The sequence below is a fragment of the Hemitrygon akajei genome, chromosome 6 (assembly GCF_048418815.1).
Source record: "Hemitrygon akajei chromosome 6, sHemAka1.3, whole genome shotgun sequence".
Lineage (NCBI taxonomy): Eukaryota > Metazoa > Chordata > Chondrichthyes > Myliobatiformes > Dasyatidae > Hemitrygon > Hemitrygon akajei.
The window spans coordinates 151255233-151281059 of NC_133129.1; the positions used below are offsets into that span (position 1 = coordinate 151255233).

The 25827-nt window shown below is 40.6% G+C and overlaps 2 protein-coding genes across 3 annotated transcripts in view; one reads left to right on the top strand and one right to left on the bottom strand.

The window, feature by feature from the left end:
- tmem41b (transmembrane protein 41B) overlaps window positions 1-22880 on the bottom strand; it is a 33508-nt gene extending 10628 nt beyond the window's left edge. Inside the window, exons 1-4 of one of the 2 annotated variants that reach the window (XM_073049570.1) lie at window positions 22584-22880; window positions 6856-6970; window positions 4206-4334; window positions 460-553 (exon numbers count right to left, since the gene is read on the bottom strand). In XM_073049570.1, the coding sequence (XP_072905671.1) occupies window positions 460-553; window positions 4206-4334; window positions 6856-6941 (309 nt within the window). In that variant the 5' untranslated portion in view covers window positions 6942-6970; window positions 22584-22880. Of the gene's footprint in view, window positions 1-459; window positions 554-4205; window positions 4335-6855; window positions 6971-13194; window positions 13438-22583 lie in introns of those variants that run through there. The other variant, XM_073049569.1, reaches the window with a different exon arrangement.
- Window positions 22881-23015: 135 nt separating this feature from the next.
- The window catches only part of ipo7 (importin 7), a 53542-nt gene continuing 50730 nt past the window's right edge, over window positions 23016-25827 (top strand). Inside the window, exon 1 of the mRNA XM_073049571.1 lies at window positions 23016-23331. Coding sequence (XP_072905672.1) covers window positions 23248-23331 — 84 coding nt within the window. The 5' untranslated portion in view covers window positions 23016-23247. The remainder of the gene's footprint in view (window positions 23332-25827) is intronic.

The window sequence follows — 25827 nt, forward strand, 5'->3', positions numbered from 1 at the left end:
GACATCTGGAATGCACTGCTAGAAGAAATGGTGGAATCAGACAAAATTATGTTTAAGAGGCATTTAGATAGACAAGGTAGAAAAGGATAAATGGGATTCGTGTCAATGGGCAAGAAGGTTGCCATGGTCAAAGGACCCATTTCTGTGGTGTATGACTCTGACTCCAGAATGTTTATCTGTATTCATGAATGATCTTACAAATTGGTCACATAGGGAATTTCATTTTTGATGGTGCTACTTTAATTATTAATGAAACATGCTGGCCATTTTCTGACACACTTGTCTCAATGAACAATATCCTTAGTCAACAGCTGTTTTACTGCAAGGTGCAAGCAATAGGTATTTCTTAAATGCTCCAAATATTTAGGTAAAATAAGATCAATCTACTGAACAGATAAAACAGCACCTGATTCACTATTCCAGGATGACAGAAGATATATTTTTGAAGCTTCAACTTACCAGGCAGACGAAGAAAAGTGCCAGTGGGAAAGGGTACAGAAACCCAGAAAGGATGCTGAGAAATATGGACCCTGGTATGGCAAATGTTTGTAAACTGGAGAGAATGAAGTCAAGGATTGTTTCCTTTAAAAAAAATGCAACTGCTGTGCCACATTCTGATCACAAGATAACTTCTAAATCTGTTTTACTATTATTGTCACAAGTGCCAAGGTGTACACCATCCTGCTGTACATTATAGCATGTTTCAATTCTTAAATATTGCCATATGCATAAGAACTGGAAATCACAGAAAGTTTCCTTATTCTCTCAACCCAAATGTATTTATGTTTGCAATACAATTAGAACAGTTACCTGATCATTGTTGAATCAAAGTTAAACAACTTTTTACATAATGTCAAAGTGCAGATAATGAAATTAAAGTGTTTAATCAAATGAGAGTCTCGTGGGCAGCATGGTAACATAGTGATTAGCACAACGCTTTACAGTACCAGCAACACTGGTTCAATTCCTCCTGTTACGATCCAGCAACAATGAATATATAATTGAGACAGGCTTCTTTTATAACAAATAAAACATTTATTAAACACTGCAAAAAAAAAACCCAAAAGTAAACAAATGACTAACTTAACCGGAAGTCAGCTGCTATACAGCTTGAACAGTTCTTGAAGCGATAATGCGAAAATAGTTCTTAGTAGTAGTAATGCGGAAGTTCAAAGTTTACAGTCACTTAGGAGAGACTTTCCTTGGAATAATAAATTCTCTTTCGTGGCATTACTGCTGATCCCAGATGAAGCATGCTTTACCGAGGGATTTACAATTGAAGGAAATAAAACGGCTTAAAGGCACTAACCTTTCCTTGGTGAAACTCTGCATCCTACTCTTTCTGGGTTTTTTGGCAAAGCTGGAGTAAACACGGACACAGGTTACTAATTCCTTGTGCGAAGATTAAATAAAGGTTGAACCTGCTTCACAGCCGACATCAACTTTCCTCGAGCTTTCAGCTTCCCAAACTTTGACAAATCTTCACTCTCCGACTACTTTTTAACTGGCAGTATTGTAGCAAAACTGCTGGCAATAACCCCTGACTTAAGACAGAAAGTAAAACTCCACGTTTAAACGAAACTGCATCATAACATTGGAATACACAGCAACATGGAGTCAGTCGCGAATTCAGCCACGAACTGCCCCACCTCACAGGGAGGGGTTCTCCTTTTATACCCTGTTGAAAAAAAAACTATCACATGACCTCTCACTGGTGGGAAAATAACAGTCACTCCACCATCACAAGACCATTACCTCATGCCCAGCATAGCCTCAATTACATCATGGTCACGTGACAGGTACAAGATACCCACAGGTCTGTAACACTCCACTGACTGTAAGGAATTTGTATGTTCTCCCTGTGACTGTGGGGGTTTCCTCCAGGTGCTCCAGTCTTCTCCCACAGTCCAAAGACATACTAATTGGTAGGTTAAATGGTCATCGTAAATTGTCCCGTGATTAGGCTCGGGTTAAACCGAGGGCTGCTGGGTGACGTGGCTCATAGGGTTGGAAGGGCTTGTTCCACACTGTGTCTCAATAAAATAAAATAAAATTACCCTCCTAGGTTTTCCCTTTCCTCTTGTCTTCCAGATTTAGGTGAGAGATCTTGTACCATGACTGTTAAAAGTAAAACCACTTAACTACCTGACACATTAAAAATATATTTGAAACTAATAACCACCTTTATTCCTGCTTTCATACAAACATATGAAAAACCAATAAAAGAACTACCTAAACAGTAAACCCAGTCTGAAACTAAACAAAAATGAAGAAAGAAATCTGTGTTACAGCAATAAAGATCAAAACTCAAATACTAGTACAGGTAGTCCCCGAGTTACGAATGTCCAACTTACGGACAACTCCAAGGAAGGAGAACGCCGTCCGCCATTTTAAGTCATTGCCATTGACACTGTGTTGAGTGTGTAACTTTGTATTTGGCTTAAATTTTTCTTAGTAAGATTCACCCTGACCCTGGTCCCCCCCCCCCCCCCCCTCCCGTTCCGGTTGGCTGGTGGTGCAGTGAGATCAGCGAGTTCGATCTAGTGACAGACCGCTCCCGTGCCGGGTTGATGTCGATCCAGTGACTCCCGTACCATCCGTGCTGGGTTGATGTCGATCTTGCAACTCGATCTCGTAAAACAAAACACTGCCACCTCCAGTTTAAATACCCGTGTGGAATATCGTGGAGGATCAAATTCCCAAACCCAGCACAGCCCCCACTTGTCCCATTTAGCCTGTCTCAGTGTGGTGGTCCTTAGGACCCAGCGGACCTTGGGAGCTGGTGGAGGCCGGGACCCGCCGCCCGCAGTGTTTCTGTTCCATTGACAGGAAGCAATCGGGATTGAAAATAAAGTGGAAATAATAAAGTGTTTGGAAAGAGATGAAATGCCATAAGTCATTGGAAAAGCGTTAGGCTACAGTTGGTCAACAATCGGAACAATTTTAAAGGATAACGGATAAAGTGAGAATAATGGAGCATGTGAAAGGCCCTGCCCCGATGAAAGCTACAATTATTACTAAGCAACGCAGCGGTTTAATTATTGGAATACATATGTCTCTTAAGTTTTTTATATGCATAAAGAGGTAAAATATATACTATATACTAAGACAAACGTTTGACATAGAAACATAGAAAATAGGTGCAGGAGTAGGCCATTCGGCCCTTCGAGCCTGCACCACCATTCAGTATGATCATGGCTGATCATCCAACTCAGAACCCTGTACCTGCTTTCTCTCCATACCCACTGAACCCTTTAGCCACAAGGGCCATATCTAACTTTGACGAACTGACGCTAAATAATACCGGATGTACTTGTTCTGACTTACGTACAAATCTGACTTAAAGCCGGACTCAGGAATGGAACTGGTACGTAACTCGGGGACTGCCTGTACATGTGTCCTCCCGCTTTACAAATGTTTGCTTTACGCCACTTCGCTTTTACAAAAGACCTACACTAGTAACCTATTTTCGCATTACAAAGAGGATTTTTGTTTTTATGAAAGTTTTCCCCATATAAATTAATGGTTCTTCGCTTTACGCCATTTCGGCTGAAGAAAGGTTTCATAGGAACACTCTACCTTTGTAAAGGGGGGCGGGACACCTGTAAGTTACATTGACCCCCGAGTGCACCAAGTTTTTATACTTGGCCACCAAGCGCATCTGGCATGTCACACTATTACACATTCAGCACCGAATCAGCAGAAGTCTCTGCCAATTCAATTTTAGATTGTTTCATTATCTATCAAGCTTAAACTCCTCTGATGCCATTCCTTTCCTTGGCTACTCTGTAGGGCTGATGTGAACAGGAGATGTAGTGGATACTCCCCACCTCACTTCAACCCCACACACACAAAAAAAACAATTTAACATATTCTTTTAACTTTCTCCAAAACACCATCTAGCTTCAAGGGTTTTACCATTACTACCTCATCCTACTGCTCAGAATTGAAAATGTAAGATAGATTGTTCAGCTACCTTTTCTGCAACCCACAGAGATACGCCTCACATCTGCTCCAGGCATCCCCCAATTGCATCAACAAAATCTGGAACTTTTCTGTAGTACAAATCCTTACATTCTAAAACGATACATTAGACATAAGCACATTACACACATCAAAAATGACCAATTATTTAACAGATAGAGTTTCTAATGCTCCACTCTTCTGCTACATAAACATTGTCCTAACTGCACATGAAAGGATACAAAATATACGTGGTAAAGTACGCCACTAACACTTGTACATAGTAAGTGTCCTTGTATTTGGAAAGAACTTTCCCCAATGCCTTGGCATCATCCATGTCCTTAGGAATTACAATAGTTTTTCGTTCCTCTCTATTAAGATCCAAAAACAAATATGATTAAAGTTCAAAGTAAATGTATTATCAAACTATGTATATATTACCATATACTACCTTGACATTCATTTTCTTGCAGGCATTTACAGAAAAAAATACAGTAGAATTGACAAAGCTATACATAGACATACACAAACTAACAACTAATGTGCAAAAGAGGACAAAGTGTACAAATAAGATTGAGAATATGAGTTGTAAAGACTTATTGAACTGTAGGGCATAGGATCCATTTAGACTAATAGTGATTGAAACTATCCATGCTGGTTCAGAAGCCTGATAGTTGCAGGGTCACAACTGTTCCTGTATCTCGTGGTGTGAAACCTAATGCTTCTGTACCACCTACCTGATGGTACCTGTGAGAAGAGAATGTGTCCTGGATGGTGAAGGTCTTTAATGACGGATCTGCTTTCTTGTGGCAGTGCTCCATGTAAATGTATTCAATGGTTGGGATTAATATCCTTTTTAATATGATTAATAAATAGTTTAAAGGCAAATATTCTTAAACGCAAATAAATATTTTTCTAAAAAGTTTTCCAGCTCGTCAATGTGCAAAAAAGGACAAATATGTGCAAATAAAATATGAGAATATGAGATGTAACAATTCCTTGAACGTGAGATTAATTTGCAGATATAATGAAATGTTAAGATTGATTGCTGATTATTTATTCTGATTAATAATTATCTGGAATACAATGTAATTTAGGGCTGGAAGGGTGAGGGGAAAGAAGGGGGAAAATTATGCAATACTCAATATAGCAAAACTTAACAATTTACGTGAGTCAATCAAACAAAAAGCCTGTGCTATAGCAGAGGATGGAATTGAATAGCTTTTTTTCAAAAAGTTAGCACAAAAATAATGTGCTGAATAATCTCTTATGACTGCACCAAGCAATTAATCATTCATATAATCACTTGTAACAAAGACATTCAAATCAAAGGAAATTAACAAAGTGGGAAGGAAAAGACAAACAAAAATCAACAGAAAATACGGTAGTAAAGATAAAAAGACAAATTCTGTAAAAGCTTAAAAAAAGCATTAAAATAGGAGAGTGAGAGGTCATTTGATATTGATAGAGATAAGGGCTTGTCACTAAAGGCATAAAGAAAGGATAGGTATAGAATGTACAAAAAGATAGATTTAGTAGCCCAACAGTCAAAGACAGATATGGAAGCCTGGGGGAGTTTCCAAGGAAGGGTGCTGGAATGGCATAGTAAGGCTTGAAAATGAGAACAAGGAACAGAAATTAACACTTCAGGAACAAAATGATTAGTTAAATAAGCTTAAATAGCACTAGTTAGCAAATCATAGCAAAACAAAGCTACGTAACAGTAGGAACGTCACAACAGTGTGTGGTTCTGATTTAATCTTCAAGAATATAACCTTGCTAACTTAAGTTATTGGATGGAATCAGAAATTATATGCCAGTTGGATCTGTATCTTTCCTGAGTTACCAGGTTCAGAGCCATCACAGATCACTAACCTGATCAAGAGTAAATAACTTCTGGCTAAGATCATCTCTTATTTCCGGTAAGACATTTCTGGCTTATACTGAAGTAATGACCCCATGAAAGTAACTTCACTGAGAAACAATTCTTGCAGATGGTGGCATAGTCTTTAATTTACACAGTACTTTTAGTAACATCCTTAATGACTGAGATCCAAGTTTTAAGGAGCTTGCAGAATTAGATTATACAGCACCGGAATAGATTTGAAGAACAAAAATCACATTTTAAATTGTTCTTAACACAAAGATGGCCTGCACGTGAATGACACGAGACATGCTCAAAAATATTGGGCCAACTAATTGTAGAATTATACATTCTACAATTGCTTATGGATACTATTATTACTTACTACATTTCTTTTGGCTAGGCATCGTAACAGAATAGAAACGTTTAACCAAGTTCCTCGTAAATCTTTTGTAGAAAGGGTACTCCTTTTGCTTAGCAATCCGTCATTCACAGATTTACACTTGAAGAAATAATCTGTTTGTATTTTGCAATTATTATTTGAATTGTAGTGCAAACATTCAGAGGAAGAATGCAGAAGTGAAGCAATTTTGAGAAAATACACCCCAAACTTAACTAAGTTGGAAGCATGCTCATCTCTAGATCATAAGCATGTTTCTGACCACCCTATCAGCATTTAGAAAAATAATTTGTATCAAATCCAATGCAAAATGGCACATTGCCTGAAATATTATCATTGGTGGGAAACAATAAACCAATAAGTGAATGTTAAAGGTAATTTGGTATTACCTAAAGAGCAAGTTATTACTTTGGCTGGCCACTGATCAGTTCTACATTAATCGATAGAATAACATTAAAAAAAAAAGGTCCATCAGTAATTCGATTGTACAGAATGATCATTGTTCTTCCCTTTGAAGCAGTAAAATTAAACAATTCTTCACAGGAAGTGCTTAGTGTTTTAAATTGATAAATTCAAATTCTGTTAACTTGGTGATCAGACTTTTCTTTGTAATTTTATAGATACTTACTCATCAAGTTCTGGAAAATTCCTGTACACTATGTACATAACAAAAGCAGCTGAAAGGAAGGTAGATAGAAGAATGAAGAGAGACATTCGAGTCGAACCCCCTTCTGATGTTTTCTCTTAAACAAAAGCAGAAAAAAGACTATCGTTAGGAGGAAATAACATGACACATTAAAAATCACATGGCATTATATCTACAGGTCGAGTTAAAAGACTTAAACATCCAATGATAGATATGCTCAGTTTCTAAAGCAGAGCCCATTGGTGCATTCCCATTTTCCTCAACACTTTCCCAGATCAGCAACATTCATTGCTCTGGCCATAGTGATCAGGAAGCCAGGCAGCAAGCCTTTTAGCAGCCCCAAGGCCTTGAAAGATGTAATGGGTGATATGGGCAAACCAAATGTGCGCTAACCAAACAACATCCTGGATAATTTAATGTGGATAAATGTGAGGTTATCCACTTAGGTTGCAAGAACAGGAAAACAGATTATTATCTGAATGGTGGCCGATTAGGAAAAGGGGAGGTGCAACAAGACCTGGGTGTCATTGTACACCAGTCATTGAAGGTGGGCATGCAGGTACAGCAGGCGGTGAAAAAGGCGAATGGTATGTTGGCATTCATAGCAAAAGGATTTGAGTACAGGAGCAGGGAGGTTCTACAGCAGTTGTACAAGGCCTTGGTGAGACCACAGCTGGAGTATTGTGTGCAGTTTTGGTCCCCTAATCTGAAGAAAGACATTCTTGCCATAGAGGGAGTACAGAGAAGGTTCACCAGATTGATTCCTGGGATGGCAGGACTTTTATATGAAGAAAGTCTGGATCGTCTAGGCTTATACTCACTGGAATTTAGAAGATTGAGGGGGGATCTTATTGAAACGTATAAAATTCTAAAGGGATTGGACAAGCTAGATGCAGGAAGATTGTACCGATGTTGGGGAAGTCCAGAATAAGGAGTCACAGTTTAAGGATAAAGGGGAAGCCTTTTAGGACCGAGATGAGGAAAAACTTCTTCACACAGAGAGTGGTGATTCTGTGGAATTCTCTGCCACAGGAAACAGTTGAGGCCGGTTCATTGGCTATATTTAAGAGGAAGTTAGATATGGCCCTTGTGGCTAAAGGGATCAGGGGGTATGGAGAGAAAGCAGGTACAGGGTTTTGAGTTGGATGATCAGCCATGATCATACTGAATGGCAGTGCAGGCTCGAAGGGCTGAATGGCCTACTCCTGCACCTATTTTCTATGTCTCTATGTTTCTATAACTTTGACAGATGACAAAACCACACCCTGGTTTTGCCATCTGTCAAAGCTTTTAACATGCTTTAGAAAGATATTCATAAAATTATAAATGAACAATTCTTGTAAAAGCTAAAAAAACTAAAATCACAAAAAAACTCAAAATAATTTAAAATTCTGTCAAAACACTCTTAGCTATACCAAAACAGGATGATCTTTTAATATCTTTATCTTAAGATATTTGAAATTAAGAGAAATGCAAATCACATGCAGCTTTTTAACAGAACCATGATATATGAAGTAAATACAAACATAAGGCAGTAAGAAAGACAGCCAATACTTAGTTTTTAAGTGTCTGAAACAGAAGGCGGAAACCTAACTTTATCTTGTAAAAATATTTGTTATGAGATCCGATGAATGGTTACTGTCTTGATATCAATATCCTTCCCCCAAAGCTGTCAATCTTTTGCTTCTCCCATTCATATTTCTGAAAACTCAGGACCAACTCCTACAGGGCTACCAAGGCACAGTATTACTACAGCCCAATACTTACCTGATAGCTTCATAATCCATTCAAGACCACAGCCATTCAATGCATCTCATAACACAAGTACTTGCCAGATTTTTATCAAAATATCTCTTTCAGAAGCAGTTAAAGACTGTAAGTATTAGTTTCCTGACAATGGTTTCATCACACATATCGTATCACATCACACATAATAGCTCCACGAAAAAGCTGCATCAGATTTGCTATTCCTCTTGATTTTAAGCCTGACGTTTGATTTGAGTTAAGCTTTCAAGCCCATATTCACTCCCTTCTGCCAAAAGTTGCTGAAACTCTCACCTATTGCAACCAGACGTATCTACACAGTGTTGCCCTGTCTGACTTCCAACCGTATCCCTCTACACAAAAACTTGCCATGAGTTAGAATACTAGTAGCTAATGCTCATTCATTCATTACTTCAAGTTTTGACCTCCACCAGCTCCAGGCCTAACAATGTCTTACTTTTAAAGTTCTCATTGTTTTCAGTTTTGTGACTTCTTGTAAGACCATAAGATATAGGAGCAGAATTAGACCATTTGGCCCATCAAGTCTGGTCCACCATTTGGCTCATCAAGTCTGGTCCACCATTTTATCATGGCTGATCCTTTTCCCTCTCAGCTCCAATCTCCTGCTTTCTCCCCATATCCCCTCATGCCTTGATGAATCAAGAATCTATCAATTTCTGCCTGAAGTATACCCAATGTCTTGGCCCCCACAACCATTTGTGGCAATGAATTCCACAGATTCAACAATCTCTAGCTAAAGAAATTCCTTGTCTTCATTCTAAATGTTCATCCCTCTATTCTGAGGCTATGTCCTTTGGTCTTGGACTCCCCCATCATAGGAAACAACCTCTTCACATCCACTCTATCGAGGGCTTTCAACACTCGATAGGTTTCAATGAGATTCACCCCACAACATTCTTCTGAATTCCAGTGAGTACAGGCCCAGAGCCATCAAACGCTCTTCATATGATGTCTTTCAATCCCGGAATCATTTTTGTGAACTCCTTTAAACCCTCTCCATCGTCAGCACATCCTTTCTTAGACAAGGGACTCCAGTCCTAGCTCCCCAGTTTTCTCTGGAAGAAGAAAGATGGAAGAAGAAAGCCTTCCAAATGTTTGCATCCAATAATTCATTTTTGAACTATCAATTATCCAGATAAAAACAGCGACGAGAGAGATATATCTATAACCAGACTGAGAGATACATGTTCCCTGGTCTGTATTTCTTCAAACAATGCCACATAATAGTTTATAAACGATCAGCCTTAATTCAACCATACTTTTGAAGAGTGGCATCTAGAATACACCACTCCCTTTGCTCTGCACTGTGAGTTTAGAATAAGTGTTTAAGTTCTGAACCTACAATCTTCTTTGCCAAGTGCAACAATATCGTTAATATACTTGTAAAGTTTACATCCCATTTGCCAGTTCTAAATCAGTAATACCACTAGTTGCATAGAAGTTGTTTTGCAAGCTGTGTCACACTTGCAGTTATTCCCTTGTCTGTTTCTAAGAAGTCTTGTGACCAAGAATCTCAGGTGTAAACATCAAACTATAATAAAAACAAGATAGTTATCCAGCAGAAAGTGAGTCGTGAATTCCTTTATTGAGAGTTAGGATAAATTTTGAATCTTCAAAGGGCAGAAAAAGGAGGTTGCCCATGGTGTTTTGGAAAAGTCACTTCTCGAGATAACAAGAATGTTGATGAAGGTTTCAATACGCACACCTAATCAGGGATGGAGTCAAGCAATGCTACAGAGGCAGAAGTATGTGATCCTAACTTTGTGTCTGAAGATCATCTTGGGGTGAAATGAACAGTTCATAATCAATTACTTAGGAAAAGGTTACTAACTGATGGTGAAACAGAGTTTGTGATGGTGACTGAATCAGAATCAGGTTTGTTATCACTGGCATGTGACATGAAATTTGTTAACAGCAGCAGTTCAATGCAATACATAATATAGAAGAGAAAAAACAGTAACTAAATAAGTAAATCTTATTCCGTATACTTTTTATGGTATACATATACTGAATAGATTAAAATCATGCAAAAATCAGAAATACTATATAATTTTTAAAAAGTGAATTAGTGTTCAAGGGTTCAATGTCTATTTAGGAATCGGATGGAAGGGGGAAGAAGCTATTCCTGAATCGCTGAGTGTGTGCCTTCAGGCTTCTGTACTTGCTACCTGATGGTAATAGTGAGAAAAAGGCATGTCCTGGGTGCTGGAGACAACAGCATTTATCTTTCCAATATAAAGCTGAAGAAAATTTCTGCTGATCCACTAGAGATAAAAGTGAAAAAAAAAACTCAGACAGCAGAGGAAAAAATAAATTAGCGGTAAGGTTCCACTGGCTTCTATCAGCATAAATGGGGAAATTAGTATTTGGATTATGGATGATGTGATACATAATGACTGGCCCAATTCTTCTGTTATTCTTGAAGATTCTGGCCAAGCATTTGATGACTACAGTTGTCCTTCACTGTCATCAGAAGGGATTTGTCCCAGCATCCTCAGATGCAATGAAAACATTGCTATTTTAAACAATTTCATGAATAGGGTCAAGAGGAACCGTAAGAGTCTAGCTATAGTTGTTAATCTTGCCAAGGCATTTGACTCCATCGGCCATGTTGTGATGGAAATAACTGGTTCTTTGAGTCTCAACAGTAGAGGCCTGGACACACACAGTTTTAATAATAAGGAATTTATTATTAAAGGGGAAGTCGGGTCAACACAAGCAACGACAATACACAGGAAACGGTGTGGGGACAGGGTACGGTTACACAGACAAAGAACAAGGGAAAAGCACTACAACAGCTATCCCCCTTGACCTTGGATAGCTGCGGCTCCCTTACCAGGACAAATGATAGACCTTCCCAAACATAAATCAATGCACTTACCTTCAATGTGGTGGTCTGAAAGAGAGACCGAGCCAGGGACAAGTCTCACCTTTTATAGCATGGGGCTGGGCAAGATAATCCAATTAAGTTGACCAATAATTTAGGTGTGTATTGATTAGTTAGGAGGGACCAAATGTTGATTGGCATGTAGTGTGTCCTCCAACCAGCAAGGTGGCAGTGCGTCTGTCACGTGGCCGGTATCTCCGGATACAGGCCATAACCTTATTGTTAAAGCTTTAGGCCAGAAGGTGGCTGGTGCCCATTTTGTGAACCTCATTGTGGACCTACATACTAATACCAGGATAAGATCTATTCCCATCTGAAGAGGGGTTAAGCAGGGAGACCCACTTCCCCTCATTTTAGTTAACATTGTAATAGACATTCTCTTATGTTCATTATGAGCGACAAGAGCACTGTCAAAAATCTCAAGGTTTTATAATCATTTTTGTAGGAAGACAGGACTTGAGGTTAATCTCAAGAAGACTGCTGGATTCTATATGAAATACAAGAACAAAACGTTCCTTTTTAATTCTGCCAACAATTGGTCTTTTAATGGTGTAGTGTAGAGAAATATCTTGGCACCAGGACTGATTCATGGATTGGGTGTTCCAGTCACGACTGGATTAATAAACTCCAGTTATAGGGTATGAACATCTTGAAGGCCAGGCTGAAACCAACCCAAAAGGTGGAGATTCTGAAAACATACTCCATACCTCATCTTTATTATTCTTTAATCCTTCATGAGGCATCCCAGAATGTTCTATCTGAGTTGGATGGATAATCCAGGCCTTTGTAAAGGAGTTACACCTCCTATTTTGTTGTAATTACAGTATTTTATAAATGAGAAGTAGAGACAGTGGATTGTCAATCCCTAAATTTGAAGTTCAAATCCCATTGGCTATTACTAGAAAATAATAGAAGATTATTACTAATTCAAGAGATAGCATGATTACGTTGAGCTTCGAGTTTGCTAGAACTGACATTTTTGACAAGATTATGAAGTACAGAAAACTCAATTGTCTTAATGTCACCACCTAATCAATGATATTGTGAAGAATGAGGAAGACAAGGTTCCAATAGCAACTGAGCAAAATAATTGGTGAGTTCAACCAGTCATGCGGGCAAGGTCGTCTGGGGATTGGGGTTCATTATTTTGGTAATGAGCCCCAATCTCATAACTGGCTCAAAGACTTTATGCCTTTCAGGCATTCTAACTTGATGACTGGCCTGAGAAAGAGGCTTGGCAGGCAGAGGGGAGAGGAGAGAGGGCTCAGCGGGCGGGGGGGGGGGGGCGAGAAGGGGAGGATGGGGGGGCACGGCGGGCAGGAGGAGGGAAAGAGGGGGGCATGGCCGGCAGGAGGAGGGTGTCACGGCGGGTAGGAGGGGGTCACAGCGGGCAGGGGGGGAGGAGGGGGTCACAGCGGGCAGGGGGGGAGGAGGGGGTCACAGCGGGCAGGGGGGGAGGAGGGGGTCACAGCCAGCAGGGGGGGAGGAGGGGGTCACGACGGTTAGGAGGGAGACGGGGACACGGCGGGCAGGAGAGGGACGGGGGTGGCACGATGAGCAGGGGGCTTTCATTTCTCTGTTGGGTTCAACAAGATCCGCCGTACATTCCCGTTAACGGAAAGCCCGCCCTGCACCCGCACTCCGCTCACCTCTCACAGCCTCTTGACTGATTCGGGCGCTCGGCTCGCTCGCCGGCTCCGTTTTCTGCCGGTTCACGGTGTTCACGACCGCGCTGGACTGACTCTTGGCATCATCACTTCTCTTTCTGGCCATTTTCGTAGTGCGGTCGAGGCCGAATCGACGGACTGGTGAACTGACGGCAGCAATCTGGTCACAACCCGGCACTTGTGCCCTTTCACCCTCCGACCGAGGCGGCGGCAAGAGAAGCAGGTTGGAAGTGGCCGTGTCGGCAGCTGTGGCGCCCCCTCTGGCCTGGCTGTACCACTGTCAGTGTGCATGCTCTTTCTGCTTTGCAAATGCAGCTCTCACCACACAAGACCACAACATTTTAATTCTCAGTATCACAATATCGCAGGCGCAATTAGGAACTAGAATGTCTTCAGACAGGCAACGCTGCTTTTTTTTTGCAAAGGTTACTCGTAAAGAGTTTAAAGAGGTAAATATTAAATAAGTGAAGTGAACAAGACGAGTAGTTAACATGAAAAAGTATTCATAAATCTGAATACCTATAAACAGAAAATGAGGCAACTAGTGGTGAGGCGAATGATTCACACCCCCAAAAAAAATATTTCTTGCATATTCCTACATTCCTTGGTCCCCTCAGATTCAGAAATTTGTTCTCTCTTTTGCATGAATTCATTGACGGCATGAAAATCAGGTTTACTATCACTGGCATATCTCATGAAATTGGTTGTTTTGCAGAATCAGTGCATTGCAATATATAATTTAAAAACTAAACATAACAAAAAGATAAATATATATATAAAAATTAAGTCAATAAGTACAGCACAAAGAGAGCAAATTTCACTCGGTCTTATAAAAAAGAACCAGAAAAAGAGTGCAACGCCCACAATATGCTGGTGGAACGCAGCAGGCCAGGGAGCATCTATAGGAAGAAGTACAGTTGACGTTCTGGGTCAAGACCCTTCATCAGGACTAACTAAGATTTGTTCAAAGAGAAAGACATTGCTAGTAAGGAGAAACACTTCTAGGATGGGAAGCTGCATCTGATTTACAATTTCAAATTTCATTTTTATACAAGTTTTCAGGCAATTCTTTGGCTGTTACAAGTTCTGGAAGTCAGCTCCTCTGCTGCAGTACTTTAGGCCAGTGGTGTATGAACCTCCCCTTAGTTACACAGTGAACAATGATCAGGACATTACATGCCTCTTGACACGTACACACTTAACTTATGGCAAAGCACTTATGGATTATACAGGTTCCATTTAGTCACATTACAAGATTAAATACATAACAATCTCAAAGCTTTGAATATATTTCTACAGAAAGCTGTTCCTGAAATATTGAACGTGCATCTTCGGGCTCCTGCACCTTCTCTTTGATAGTAGCAACAAGAAGAGGGCATGTCCTGGTTGCTGGGGGTCCTTAATGGTGGATCAGAATCAGGTTTAATATCACTGTTATACATTCTTTGAATTTGTTGCTTTTGATGCCTCCTTTTTGAGGCATCATCTTTTGAAGATGTTGTCAATGATGGGGAGGCTTGTGCCCGTGATGGAGCTGGTTGAGTTTGCAAATTTCTGCAGCCTTTTCCAATCCAGTGCAGTGGCCCCTCTATATCAGATGGTGATGCAATCAGTTAGAATAGTCTACACGGTACATTTGTAGAAAGTTTGAGAGTCTTCTCAAACTCCTAATTAAATATAGCTCCTGCCATGCCTTCTTTGTAATTGTACCGATAGGTCGGGCCCAGGAAAGATCTTCAGAGATGTTTACACTCAGTAACTTGAAACTGCTCACCTTTTCCACAGCTAATCCCTCCATAAGGACTGCTGTGTGTTCCCTTAACTTTCCCGACTTGAAGTCCACAATCAATCCCTTTGTGTTACTGACGTTGAGTGCAAGATTGGCGTTGTGACACCACTCGATCAGCTGCTCTATCTCACTCCTGTACTGTATGCCTCCACGTCACCACCTGAAATTCTGGCACAATAGTTGTGCCATTGCTCGGCAAATTTATAGATGGTGTTTGAGCTGTGCCTAGCCACACAGTCATGGGTGTAGAGAGCGTAGAGCAGTGGGCTAAGCAAACATCTTTGAGGTCTTCACAGTGCTCCAGCTTGGGAATACCATCCTCTACCTAAAGAAACTTATTATTATAATATATTCTCAGTCTGTGACTGCATTTACAGGGCAGTGGTGTGAGAGTGCAGAGGGAGCATCTGGCTTACTCTGGCAGAGAGCTAGCAGACATTCAATGGACCTTTCCATCACCCTTCTGCAATTCCAGAAAGCGGAGCAAATTTAATGTTCCACCAACACTTGATGTGTTGCACTTTGGGAAGATTTACACAGTGAAAGGTACAGACTGAGGGGGATGGTAGAATAGAGGGAGCTGGGAATTTGGATCCATAATTCTTTGTGTAAGGTTTCACTGCAGCAGTGTTTGGGTTATGGCCAGAGATAACAGGGGCTTTGGAATGTGTGCTGGCCAATGAAGAGAGATGTTTTTCTTTCTTGTGTGCCCGAGCGAAGATTTCGCGGGCTTTTGTTCGGCAGAAGATGGAGAGAAGATGCCAGAATGGGGAAGTCATAGTCTGCAGGATGGAATAAACTTGGAAAGGGGTTGGGAGTCCATGGCTGTGGTTTAAAAAAACGATGGAGAATGAACAGACAGGAAAACCGTGAGCTCCAATGTTGCGCATTAGACTGTTTCATGAGAATGGGCCCTTTTTCTTTATTGTCTCTTTACTAACCCTACAGCCAAATTAAGAATTAGAAAGCTCAATCATTTAATTGCATACTGTGTACTGTTTATTTCATGATACTGATTTGTAACAGGGGAACACATCATGCAGAATCCACCCAAACAAGATCTCTCAAGCTTGGCCGGGCTGTCTTCCCCTCGATTAAGCTGCTGGCTGAATCTGAGGGTTACGATTGTGGGGGCTTGTCTGGGACAAGCTCTTCCTACTCTGCCCCCCACCAAATTTTGTCATGTCCTCATGACATTGAGATAATTCGCCAACCCTTCCTGCAAAGCACAAAGTCCAATTCAGGTGTAAAAGGCAGAGACATGGCTCCCTAAAATGGTAGGAGCCACACTCTGTTCCCCTGGTGCAACATAGGCCAGCCTATCTGGTGGTCTCCTAATTCTCTGAGACCTCTATTCCCCCTCACCTAAGTCTTCAGGTTCCGACGCTACTAGGGATACTTCTGGTCTACCTGGCGAGGCCTCCCTCAGTCTATCACTCGTGCCCACTGGCAACTCGGACCACTCTGTCCCGTAGTCAAGCCTCACTTCATCCCTTACAGGGTCCTGCTGCAACCCAGGCTGTCCACAGATAGACCCCCAATTTCACCTGACTCATCTGGAGAAGGGCTGGGAGTCTCTTCCTCAATTGATGGGGAATTAGCAAATGGCAGCATATACCACACATCCAGGCCCTCATCCTCCGAATCAGCATCCCTCTCAAGAGTGGGGGATGGCCTAACCTCTCCCGCTGTGGGTCCTGAATTTCCACAGAGTTCTCTTATTAGGTGTAGTCTCCAACTCAGGCTCTGGGTCTGCCTGCACCTCTTGTCCTGGGGCAGCAGGTGTTTTCGATGGAGAATCTTGACAGGCCCATTCCCATCCTCTGGTTTCACCCAGAAAACTGGTAGGTTTGGCAATTGTAACCCTCAGGTTCGGCGAGCGGCTTAAACGAGGGGAAGACAGCCTCCATCCCAGCAAACTTGAGAAATCTTGTTTGAGTGGATGCTGTGTGATGTGTTCCCATTACACATCAGTACCATAAAATAACAAACAGTACACAATATGCAACTAAACAATTGAGCTTTATAATTCTTAATTTGGCTGTAGGGTTAGTAAAGAGACAAAAAGGAAAGGGCCCATTCTCACGAAACAGTCTAATGCGCAACGTTGGAGCTCACGGTTTTCCCGTCTGTTCGTTTTCCATTGATCTTCCCACCGGGCGTCGACTCCCAATGCCATTCCAAGTCTACACTGTCTTGCAGACTATGACCTCCCCATTCAGGCATCTTCTCTCTCCATCATCCGCCGAACAAAAGCCTGCTAAACCTTCGCTCAGGCGCACAAGAAAGATAAACATCTCCCCTCATTGGGCAGAGCACATTCCAAAGTCCACATTATCTCCAGACATAACCCAAACACTGCTGCTACAGAGAAACCATTACATTAGCAGTGAAACATTACGGAGAGGCCATTACATTAGCAGTGAAACCTTACAGTGCGTCGCACTTGAACTTGTCGTCACAGGTTGGTTGGGTCATACAGAGTGCTTTAGGCACATTGGCCTTTGTAAATCAAAGTAGTGAGTCCAGGGATTGTGATGTTATGTTGAAGGTGTACAAAACGTTGCAGCGCAGAATTTGGAGTATTTTGTGCAGTTCTGGTCACCTATCTACAGGAAAGAGATCACCAAGACGGAAATTACACAGAGAAGATTTATAGAGTTGTTGCCGGACTTGATATAAGTATACAAAAATAAGGGGGGTGCATAGATAGGCTAAATGCAAGCAGGTATTTTCCACTGAGGTCAATAGAGACTAGAATTAGAGGTGACAGATTTGGGGTGAAAGCTGAAATATTTAAGGGGAAGCTAAAGCATAACTTCTTCACTCAGATGGTGGTGTGAGTATAGAATGAGCTGCCAGTAGAAGTGGTGAATGTGGGTTTGATTTAAACATTTAAGAAAAATTTGAATAGGTACATGGATGGGATGGGTAGGGTCCAGGTTCGAGTCGGTGGGACTAGCTGGAGTAACACTTCAGCACAGACTAGATGGAGCAAAGGGTCTGTTTCTGTGATGTACTGCTCCAAGACTTTCTCAGAGTTCTGATGGTAGATTGTTGACACAGATACCGCCTAATCTCTTCAGCGCTTCCCATTCTTCTGTTTTCACTTTGAAATTCACCTTCATTTTTCAACAACAAATTTTTTAAACGTATATTAAAATAACAACTTTATTTATTCACCTCTTCCATATCACAAATACCTAAACGTTCTTGCGAGCCGAAACATTCAAACACAGTCCTTCCAGGTGAGGCAACGTTCACCTGCAAGTCTGCCAGGGTCTTCTACAGTATCCGTGCTCCTGGTGTGCCCTCAACTACATTGGTAAAAACCAACATAGTTTGGGGGACCGCTCTGTCAAACACCTTCATATGTCCGCAGCAAAAGGACAGAATTTCTGATGGCCACCCGTTTCAATTCTACTTCTCACTCCCAGTCGTGTTGATCCAGCATCTCCTCTACTGCCACGATGAGGCCGCTCTCAAGTTGGAGGAGCAACAACTTATGTTCCATCTGGGCAATTCTAACTTGACAGTATTAACAATGATTTCTTTAACTTCCGGTAATTACTCCCCCTCCCCCTTCTCTCTACTTCCATTGCCCATATGCCCCTCCTCCTCCCCTTTCTCACGTGGTCTACTATCCTCTCCTATCAGATTTCCAATTCTTCAGCTCTTAACCTTTACCACCCATCGCCTCCCAGCTTCTCTCTTCATCTCCCCTCCCCCCACCTTTCACCCAACACCTGCCTGCTCGTGCATCTTCCCCTCTCCCCACCCCACCTTATTCTGGCTTCTTCCCCCTTTGTTTCCAGTCAAGATGAGGGGTCTCGGCCTGAAACAACTGACTGTCTATTCCCCTCCATTGCTGCTGCCTGACCTGCTGAATTCCTCCAGCGTTTTGTATGTAGTTCTGGATTTTCAGAAACAGCAGAGTCTCCTGTGTTTAAACTTTACGTGACTTCATGTGTTAGGCCATTATCAGCTCAATAGTTCAACGATGTTCACTATAAGATGCCAGATAAAACAGAACCGGAAGACCTGTGAGAAATGTCATTAAAGGAGTTTGGAGTGCAAAGTGGGGGAATGAAACAGTGGCTGAGAAAAGAGAGATATCTTTTTTGTCACAGCAGAGTGCAGCAATACATCACATTCCAGAGTAGAAAATGAGTCATCAAGAATGAACGGTCCCAAGGTCAACTTTCATTGTGTAGAGTTGGCTGATCTTTGCTGTGTCAGTGGTAAGGGTGAATTCTGAGTCAGTAAGGTGAAATCTTCCAAAATTATACTTTAAAAATCCTGTGAAACAATACTTCAGCATTTGCTATCATGATGAAGTGAGATAAAATTCTAACATTTATTCTCCTTAATGGCTCAAGCTCTGACTAGTTAATTCTCTGTTCTCTTGTGACCTGACTCAAATATGCATGATGAATTACAATTCTTACCAATGATTTTAATTTCAATTTTAAAATATAGGATCTTTCATTCTATTGAAAATATTTGTGTCTGGAGTATGCTTTCAGATTGATGACACATTTTAACATAAGAATTGAGTACATTGAGACTGCTTGACCATTGTTTTTTAAAAAAAATTTGAATTCCCTGCCCATTCATTATATTGGGTAATAACCTTCTTCTTAATATAACAAACATCACCATTTCAAACAGCTTAATTTGTATCTCTGATTTTGTGAAACAATGCATTTCACATCCTCTGACATGAATGTAAAATTCCAGCTGGTAAAAATTAGAAATTTAAAACAGAAAATCCTACAAATATTTAGCTTGTCAGACAGCAGCTGTCGAGAAAGGAACACTTTCAGACAATGAGCTCTCATCAGAAGCAAGTGCAATTTCTAGTCTATATCATATTTGCTTCCTTGGTTTAATGTGTGTCTCTGGCACAGTATCTTTGTTTTCATTGGGAAATAAACAAGCAAAATATCCAATTAAGAATGATTTAATTCTTATGTTCCAATACTGGAATATCCACATTTGTTTTAAAACAGGGTCAAAAGCTCCTTAACATGTTTGACATGTTTATTGTCCAACCAGCCAAATAATTTTAACTTTCTTTCCTCTTTACTTCTACTGTTTCATTTAATCACTTTCTACAACTTTCTTAAACCTCATTACTTTTCTCTGAATGATGACCTGAATCCTTGGGCTCCTAAAGGAATGTCTACAGAGATTTCATTGAAATTAATCTTCTCAAGTTCCCTGGACTCTAAAAACAAGATGCTAGTGGATTACTAATCAGAAAATGTAACATCATAATACAAGAATTGAATACTGACATTCATTATGAAGGAGGTAGTTAGATTACAGAGATTTAGAAAACCAAATTAATCAACATGGTGAAAGGGAAATATGGTAAATAAGTGTATTGCCCTTTGAGGTTGTTGTGTATTTGGATTAATAGAAGGCGCACAATCGGTACTGCAAAAGTTAAGGGTTTATTATGTTGATTAATACATTAGTAAAGATATAGTGATGTAAAAAAAGGAACTGGAAGGGAAAACGATTGCAGTCCCTGAGGAGAGACTGGGTGAGTGGGACCAGCTTGTGATCAGATCAGCACCTTACAAAGTCTCAGCCTTGCTTTTACATTCTAATTTTCTCAAAGTTAACACTAACATTGCATTTGCCTTCCTTACTACCAACTCAATCTGCAAGTTAACTTTTAGGGAATCCTGCACTCGGAACCCAAGCCCCTTTGCATTGCCAATTTCTGAATTCACTCCCCATTGAGAAAATAGCCTACACCTGCATTCCTTCTGAAGTGCATGGCCATACACTTCCCTACACTGTGTTCCATCTGCCAATTCTTTGCCCATTTTTCAGATCTCTCCAAGTCCCTCTGCTTACTCCTTGCTTCCTCAAAACTACTTGCTCCTTCACCACTTTGTATCACTCACAAATTTGGTCACAAAAAAATAAATTCTGTTGTTCAGATCATTAACATAAGATTGAAAAGCAGCGGACCCAACATCAACCCCGAAGAACGCTACTAGTCAGTAGCAGCCAAACAGAAAAAGACCCCCTTTATTCTCACTCTTTGCCGTCTGCCAGTCAGTATCTTTCCTGCTTCTCATCTTATTTAGGAACTTCATGTGCAGCACCTTGTCAAAGGCCTTCTGAAAATCCAAGTAAGCAAAATTCACTGACTCTCTTGTCTATCTTGCATGTTATTTCTTCAAACAATTCCAACAGATTTATAAGGCAAGATTTCCCCTGAAGGAAACCATGGTGGCTTTGATCTATTTTATCAAGTGCCTCCAAGTACCCTCAAACTTTATCTTTAATAATCAGAATCAGAGTCAGGTTTAATACTGCCAGCATATATCGTGAAATTTGTTGTCTTTGTGGCAGCAGTACAGTGCAATACATAATAGAAAAAGAAACCATAAATGACAGTGAATATATATAGTTAGATCAGTTTCAGTGGTGCAAAAATATAAATAACAATAAGTAATGAGGCAGTGTTCATGGGCTCAATGTCCACTCAGAAATTGGATGGCAGAGGGGAAGAAACCATTCCTGAATCAACTCCAACATCTTGTCAACCACTAAAGTCAGTATAACTAACTTATAATTTCCGGCCTTTTGCTTCTCTCCCTTCTTACAGAGTGTACATTGAACCCATGAACACTACTTACTTTTTAAAAACTATACATTATTTCTGTTTTTGCACAATTTTTAATCTATTCAATATACATAATACTGTAATTTATCCATCTATTTACTTTCTTCTATATTACTTATTGCATTAAACTGCTGCTGCTAAGTTAACAAATTTCATGACACATGCCAGTGAAAATAAATCAGATTCTGATTGATATTTGTGATTTTCCAGTCATCCAGAATTATTCCAGAATTCAGTGATTATTGAAAGATCACTATTAAGTGGATTTCTTCTGTGTGCTCCGGTTCCCTCCCATAGACCAAAGATCTATGTTAGTAATTAGTAGGTTAATTGACCATTGTAAATTGTCTTGTGATTAGGCTGGGGGCTAAACTGGTGGGTGGTACAGCTCAGCCTGCCAGAAGGGCCTGTTCTGTACTGTATTTCTAAATTAAATTAACAATGCCTCCATAATCTCTTTCAGAACCCTGGGTATCCAGTAAATGTAGATGCGACCAAAGTTAGTTTTGTGCTTAGACAAATAAAGATTTCATAAAATATTTAATATTCTTAAGTAAACTTTCAGGCTAGAAGTTGGGCTGCCTTTTGTCTGATTGGAGGATTCAGAGCTGGAAGTCACACCTAAAGGAGAGCAAACTCCTCAGAAAAATAAAACATTTCCACCACTGACAATCAACAACTTTACCATTACTTAGGATCACACCATAAACATCTCAGGGTCACTACAATAAAATATTGGGCCTACAAATGCAAGTCACAGACTAGTTATCCAGGAGTAAGTGATTCACCTCCTGACTTCCCGAAGTATTTTGGACACCTTCAAACCTGAAGCACAATACTGTACAACATTCTCTAGTTGCCCAAACCTGTGAAGCTCCAAAACATTAAGGAAACTCAACACCATTGTGTACAAGTAGACAACTTCTTTATTACCTCATTCAATACCTTAAACGTCCACTCGTTCTTCCACCACCATTACTACCAAACACGATATGCAGTGAATACCACAACTGCACACCCTAAACCTGCAACCTCTGTCACCAACAAACACGAGGGCTCATTGGAAGCGCCGGGTCCAGGTCTCCTTCGAAGACCCCTGACACGGAAAGGTAGGGCTCTGCCTCCATCGTCGCAATTGCAGAACACCCGTTACCCAGTATCTTCAGCAGGACTCCAACAGAGGAACCAAACGCCGCCTTCGTCCAAAGCACGTCCTGCATGAAAATTTTCTGTCGTCCTTCAGCCGGCAGGGGCGCGCGAGGGATGAAAACTACATTTCCCGAGCGTCCCTGCGCCGCGTTATCACTGGCGGAAGCGGAAGGCGGTGAGTGGGTGGGTGGGCTGGCTGGTGTCGGGCCGCCTCGCGCCCATGTATCCGGCCTGGGCGCGCGACGCTCTTCCCTTTGGCGCCGGCGGCTGTTGAAGCGCAGCTTCCATGTGCGCATCGGTGGGCCGCTAGCCGAGAGGCCAATTTAACAGCAGCCAGCAAGGTTCCAGCTCCTGTAAATTTCCTTTCAAAAAGGAGAGGGACGCGACGTTTTTAATATATTTTAATTGAACCTCAGTTTTCCTCGAGAGCGCGGCGGAGAAACTTCCCATGGATCCGAACAACATTATCGAGGCCCTGAGGGGGACCATGGACCCTGCGCTCAGGGAGGCGGCCGAGCGCCAACTTAACGAGGTAACGAAAGAATTGCTGCCCAGGCCCCGGTTCCTGGCAGGTGACGGTATGCGCTAAGGATGAAATCAAGGCTTGGGAGCAGCCGACCAGGCCTCGGCGACAGCGCCAGCGCCGTGTTCGGCCTGGGCCCGGCAGTTGCGGCAGACCTATCCCACCAGTGTCGCTTTAAATGTTCTAGTAGTCAATTTACTGGCCTTTGATCTGCAGATATATGGTCGTTGTAGTAAATGGAATGAAAGTAAAATTTGTCCTTTGGGGTTTGTTCTCACTCCAGGCCAACAGTTTCGCATTTCTTGTTAACGTATCCAGTGAATCATGAGTTTTAGAGCGAGCATAGCATTTGTCCCTGAGCTCTGGCACACATACATAATCACTTTCTCGCTCGTCTATATGAGGCAAACTCATGGATTTTAAAATGTTTTAACCACGTGTACGTTTCTTGCATCTCTTGTTTATCTCTCGTGTAACTTTTTTCCAGTTCTATCAACGCATTAATGAGTAAAGAATACACCTCGACTCCTCCTGCCCATAAAGCTTTCATTGTTCAACGGTAATGTTGGTTGATGGTGTTAGTAGTTGGGGTAAAAGAAGGAAGTGTCAGGTTCTGAGCAGATCTGAATTAGTAAAATTGTCGCTGCACCTTCTCTTGACAGTTTTGATAGTCCGTTAGAGCAAGCTAAGTTTTTTTTTGCTGAGTACATCTTGATGTCAATAAGGCATTTCGGAGCCTCTGATTCGTTATCTTTTGTTATTCCACTGGCTTCCAATAAACAATGTTTATTAAAATTTGTTGCAATGTTATGGAGTCTGAGTTGTCCTTGAGGACAATACTAATTTTTCTTCCAACTGCAATTTTTAAAAATTGGGCTAGGTTGACACCATTTTTTTAAAAGAAAGCTCATCAAATTAACTACTGCACGAATGAATGCTGGTGATCTTTGACCATAATGATATCCCTGGTGGTCGAATTTGAATTGGCCATTAAGGATGGGAAGCATAACCTTGATCTGTATATAAACATACAAGTGGGGGATAAAAACAGGATATATTGGACTGACTTGGGTTGGCAGCACACCTGTGGAGAAGTAATTAATATTTGATGACCTGATAAGAAATTATTGCACATTCGGTTCTAGTACTTGCATTTTGTTACTAATTCCTAGTTCTCAAATTCATGTTAATCTTTGATCAGTGTTTTGCCTCAACAAATTGTGTTTTGGAGAATTCTATTTATTCTACATGCATTCTGTTAAAGAAGGCACTAAATAACCTACTGATTTCAAACCACCAGTTCATATCATACTTAAAAGCAGAACCTGCCAACATAATGTAAGTTGATTAGTCATTTAGTGAAGGTTATATTCTGATTTTTAATCATTATATTAACACTAAAATTAACATTAAATATTTTGGGTATGTGATTGCTGCAGCCTTGTTAGATCAAAGGAGCTGGATATTTCAGTAACATTTTCCGAGGTTTCCCTCTTTTTGTTTAACAGAATTAGGTGTGTTGGATCAAGCTGATTATGAGAAGTACGTTTTTACAATAAATGTTTAAATGAGATTAGTGCAACTTAGCTTTTGGTTGCATTAGATTTTAGCTGTGTGCTCATCATTAAATTGTCTAACTGCATTGGATGGATGTTTGGAATTGCCTTTTGGGTTTTCTGCTTTATCTGTTGTTTATTTTGTGAACCACAGGTGGCTAATTTTGGTTACTTGTCTTTACAATGCCTTTCTCATTGTTTTAATGTATGTCTGTTTACTATTCATTTTTGGGGGGAAAAAGTCTGTACACGTGCAGTAAATGGAAGGATATGGGCATTATGTAGGCAGAAGGGATTAGTTTAGTTCGGCATTTGGTTCCTAATGTAATTAGTTCAATGCAATATTGTGGGCCAAAGTGTCTGTTCCTGTTTACACTTATGTTCCATGTGCATTTGAAATGCTAAGTTGCCTTATATTTGCACAGAATGATCTGTTTCTATATTCTGTTTTTCCTTTCAAACTGACTGCTTAGAGTGAGTTTGTACTAAGTTAGCATCCCTCAAACAAGATTATGATTGCAATGTAAACCTTATTCCTTCCATTCCTGTTAGAAATTGTGCCCATCTGATGGGTTTGAAAATGAATAATTTGAATAATAATTCAAATAATTTCTTAATCCTCCACTGTCAACCTCTTAATTAATTGCTACTCACTGTTTAACACATCTAGTAGTTGTAGCCTTAATCAGTAATTTCATAAGGCAGAATAATTTGGTTTTTAATATTTTATGCAAGAGCAGATCAATCCAGTAAGAAGAATCAAAACTTGACTGGCAGGTGAATTGTTACATTTTTTCAGTACTTTCATAGTCCACTTTAAGATTTGTTTTAGTTAATGTTGGGGGTGACAGTCTTTTGCACTGTATTTTGTAACTTGTATTTTTTTATGTATTGTGCTGTACTGCTGTTACAAATCAAAAACAATTCATGGCATATGTGGTTAACTTGC